Source organism: Cebus imitator, unplaced genomic scaffold (assembly GCF_001604975.1).
Source record: "Cebus imitator isolate Cc_AM_T3 unplaced genomic scaffold, Cebus_imitator-1.0 Scaffold82, whole genome shotgun sequence".
NCBI classification, from domain to species: Eukaryota; Metazoa; Chordata; class Mammalia; order Primates; family Cebidae; genus Cebus; species Cebus imitator.
In genome coordinates this window covers 3,950,387-3,953,641 of record NW_016107397.1, presented here as the reverse complement: position 1 = coordinate 3,953,641, position 3,255 = coordinate 3,950,387, and the positions used below count along the sequence as shown (strand labels likewise).

General features: G+C 43.6%; 1 protein-coding gene across 1 annotated transcript in view; it reads left to right on the top strand.

The window, feature by feature from the left end:
- Window positions 1–3,255, top strand: part of STAG3 (stromal antigen 3) — a 45,610-nt gene that overhangs the window by 12,852 nt on the left and 29,503 nt on the right. The window contains exons 6-8 of the mRNA XM_017533617.2: window positions 701–777; window positions 1,060–1,264; window positions 2,018–2,169. Coding sequence (XP_017389106.1) covers window positions 701–777; window positions 1,060–1,264; window positions 2,018–2,169 — 434 coding nt within the window. The remainder of the gene's footprint in view (window positions 1–700; window positions 778–1,059; window positions 1,265–2,017; window positions 2,170–3,255) is intronic.

Sequence of the window (3,255 nt, the reverse complement as noted above, 5' to 3'; positions counted from 1 at the left end):
AAATAGTGCAGGAGGACACTAGTCCTTCTGTCCTCACATTGATAGATCTCTACTCTGAAGCCTTTGTACAGGCTTGGGCACCTTTGGGAGCCTAAGCTAGAACTGAAACTGGAGCTGCAGCCTGGGCCTTCATTTGATCCTTGGCCTTGGGCTGGCACACCCTGAGCCCCTTGGCAATGTGGGCACAAACATGCTTCCCAAACTTGGGACAAGTAGTGTAGGCAAGTGGGCTTAACTTCCTTGGGCGTTACAAGGGCCTTGATAGCCTTGGCATGTGTACTCGTGGCCTTGCCATTGTTGGCCTGCATTTTCTTTGGGCCCTTCTTGTTGTGCTTCTTGGCAAAGTGTATATTCCTCAGGAACTTGGGTTCCATCCCCTTAAGAGATTTCTATCTTTGTGATCAGGGTTTCTTGATGCCATTTCTGTGCCATTTTCAGCCTGGTTATGTGAGGTGTGGTTCTTGGACTTGGCCATATCTGCATCGTAACCCATGGCTCCCTTCCTTTGGATTTTTAGAGAGATTACCTTATAGCAGATACGTAGTTGGTTGGTGGCAGACTGTTGACTAGGATTCAGGTCCTCTGATTCCCCACCTAACTCTTTGTGGTATGTTCCTTTCCTCATCTTCAGGTATATCTGTAAATGATCACAGTGTCCTGTTATTTTCCTTGTAAGCACCTCATATCCTTCATTCTTTAGGCACTGTGACCCCTGAGATGTTCAAGAAGATGTCCAACTCAGAGATCATCCAGCACCTAACAGAGCAGTTTAATGAGGTGGAAGAAGACAACCAGGATCCTCTTACCCTTTTTATTTCAAAACATAACGCCTATTATCCCCTTCTTTTTGATTTTGTGAAATAAGGTAGCTTTTAGAAGGAGGAGTTTGGTCTCTTGGGGCTAAAAGAGATCTGAATATGCCTCTCAAATTGGGGAGAATATCAGGAAATTAGGTGTAATATATATTTTTACTAGACTGTTGGGTTTTGACATCCAAGCCCCTATGACTTCATGGACCTAGTAATAACTTTCCCATCCTTTCCATATGTCCTTTTGTAGGACTCAGGGGACTATCCGCTGACAGCTCCAGGTCCATCCTGGAAGAAGTTCCAGGGCAGCTTCTGTGAGTTTGTGAGGACTTTGGTCTGTCAGTGCCAGTACAGCCTTCTCTATGATGGTTTCCCTATGGACAATCTCATCTCCCTGCTCACTGGCCTCTCAGACTCACAAGTCCGCGCCTTCCGTCACACTAGCACCCTGGCTGGTGAGCACTGGGTTTTACTCTGTGGACATTCTCCTGGGGATTTATAGGACTTTCCTCTGTTCTCTGATTCAAGGTCTCTTCTTTCCTACCTGCATCTTGACTCTTCACTTCAAGGCCATGCCTCTTTTATCTAAACTTCAATCCAGTTTCTCACTAGTGGTATTCTGAGAAGGGGTAGATCACAGCAACAATTTCCAGGCTTAATATTTTTGTCAGAGCTTACCACTGGGGATATGCTGAAGGTTAAAAGAAGACCACAAGAATGGGCCAGGCATGGTGGCTTACGCCTATAATCCCAGCAGTTTGGGATCTCTGCCAAGGCAAGTGGATCACCTGAGGTCGGCAGATTACCTGAGGCTGGGAGTTCGAGACCAGCCTGACCAACATGGAGAAATCCTGTCTCTGCTAAAAATGCAAAATTAGTGGTGGTGCATGCCTGTAATCTCAGCTACTCGGGAGGCTGAGGCAGGAGAATTGCTTGAACCTGGAAGGAGGAGGTTGTGGTGAGCTAAGATCGCACCATTATACTCCAGCCTGGGCAACGAGCGAAACTCCATTTAAAAAAAAAAAAGAAGACAACAGGAGTTAGAGGGGAACAATCTACTCCAGGACAGGCAGTCTTAGAATTTTAGGGTCACCCTGTTCTGGCTTCTCATTTTCATTGCCATTCTTTCCTTCTATTTTTTCCTTCTACCCATACTCTCTCCTCTGACCTAAGTAATGATTTATTTATCTCTTTTGCCTTACTCAAAGCCATGAAATTGATGACCTCCCTGGTAAGAGTTGCTCTCCAGCTGAGTCTGCACCAAGATAACAATCAGCGTCAGTATGAGGCTGAACGAAACAAGGGGCCAGGGCAGAGGTCACCTGAGCGGCTGGAGAGCCTGTTGGAGAAACGCAAAGAGGTGAGGAGTGTTCCCTGCTTTTTTCTTCCCTTTCTCCCAACTGGCACCCACTTCTGCCACGGACCCCTTATCAAGCCATGGGCATTCTTTCAAGATCGTGAATAATGGAGTCTGGCAATAGTTTCATAGACCCATCCTGTAAGGGGCCATTGCATGCTCATTTTTTTTCTGGGTTGTGGGCTCAATAAATCATGTCTAATTTAGAGTTCTCTATAATTCCACTTTTGCTCAGTTTTTCTTTGTCTGCACTTATTGTCAGAAGTGTTTAAGTGCCATACCTGCCTGTCATGCAGGGAATTAAGTTTTGACCTACTTGTCAAGTGTGCATTGTGCGAGTGACCACAGGAGTACCGAAAGCCAACCGTTGACAAGGGAGGCCAAATTTTCAAGGAATGGAAAGAGCACAGGCCTTCCAGTGAACTCCTGGTTTTAAATTGTTCCATTTAGTCACTAGCTCAATAGCCTTATGTAACCTCTCTTCAGTTTTCTTTAAAAAAAAAAAAAAAAAAAAAGGATATTTTTTTTTTTTTTTTTTAAAAAAAAAAAAAAAAAAAGGGATAATCTCACCTTTTTGTGGAGAATAAATGAGATGATGAGTAAATTGCCTCGCTTGGCACATAGTAGATACTTGTTTTGTTTCCTTTTAAACTTAAAGACGACCACTGGAGGGCATAAGCCATAGCAAAATCTTTTACACTGATGACATTTTTAATCAGATGGGTCTGTCATAAGACTAACACTACTGATGTTTTCGCCTCACTCTCTGTTAGTGTCTAAGACCCTTCCTATGAGGTTGGCAGGTCTCGCCATGTCTGACCATATTATTTGGCTGTTTTTCCAGCCCTCACAAAAGATCTCTTCTGTTCTAAATCATTAGAGAAGGAAACTTTTTACTTTCCTCATTCTCTTGCTATTTTTCATTGTCAGGTTGATCTTAAAAGCTTATGTGTATTAACAGATCTATCCTGGATTTTAAATAATGTACACTAGTGTGCATCTTTCTTTTTCATTTCTTTCTTTTTTTTTTTTTTGGATGGAGTTTGCTCTTGTTGCCCATGCTGGAGTGGAATGGCACAATCTCAGCTC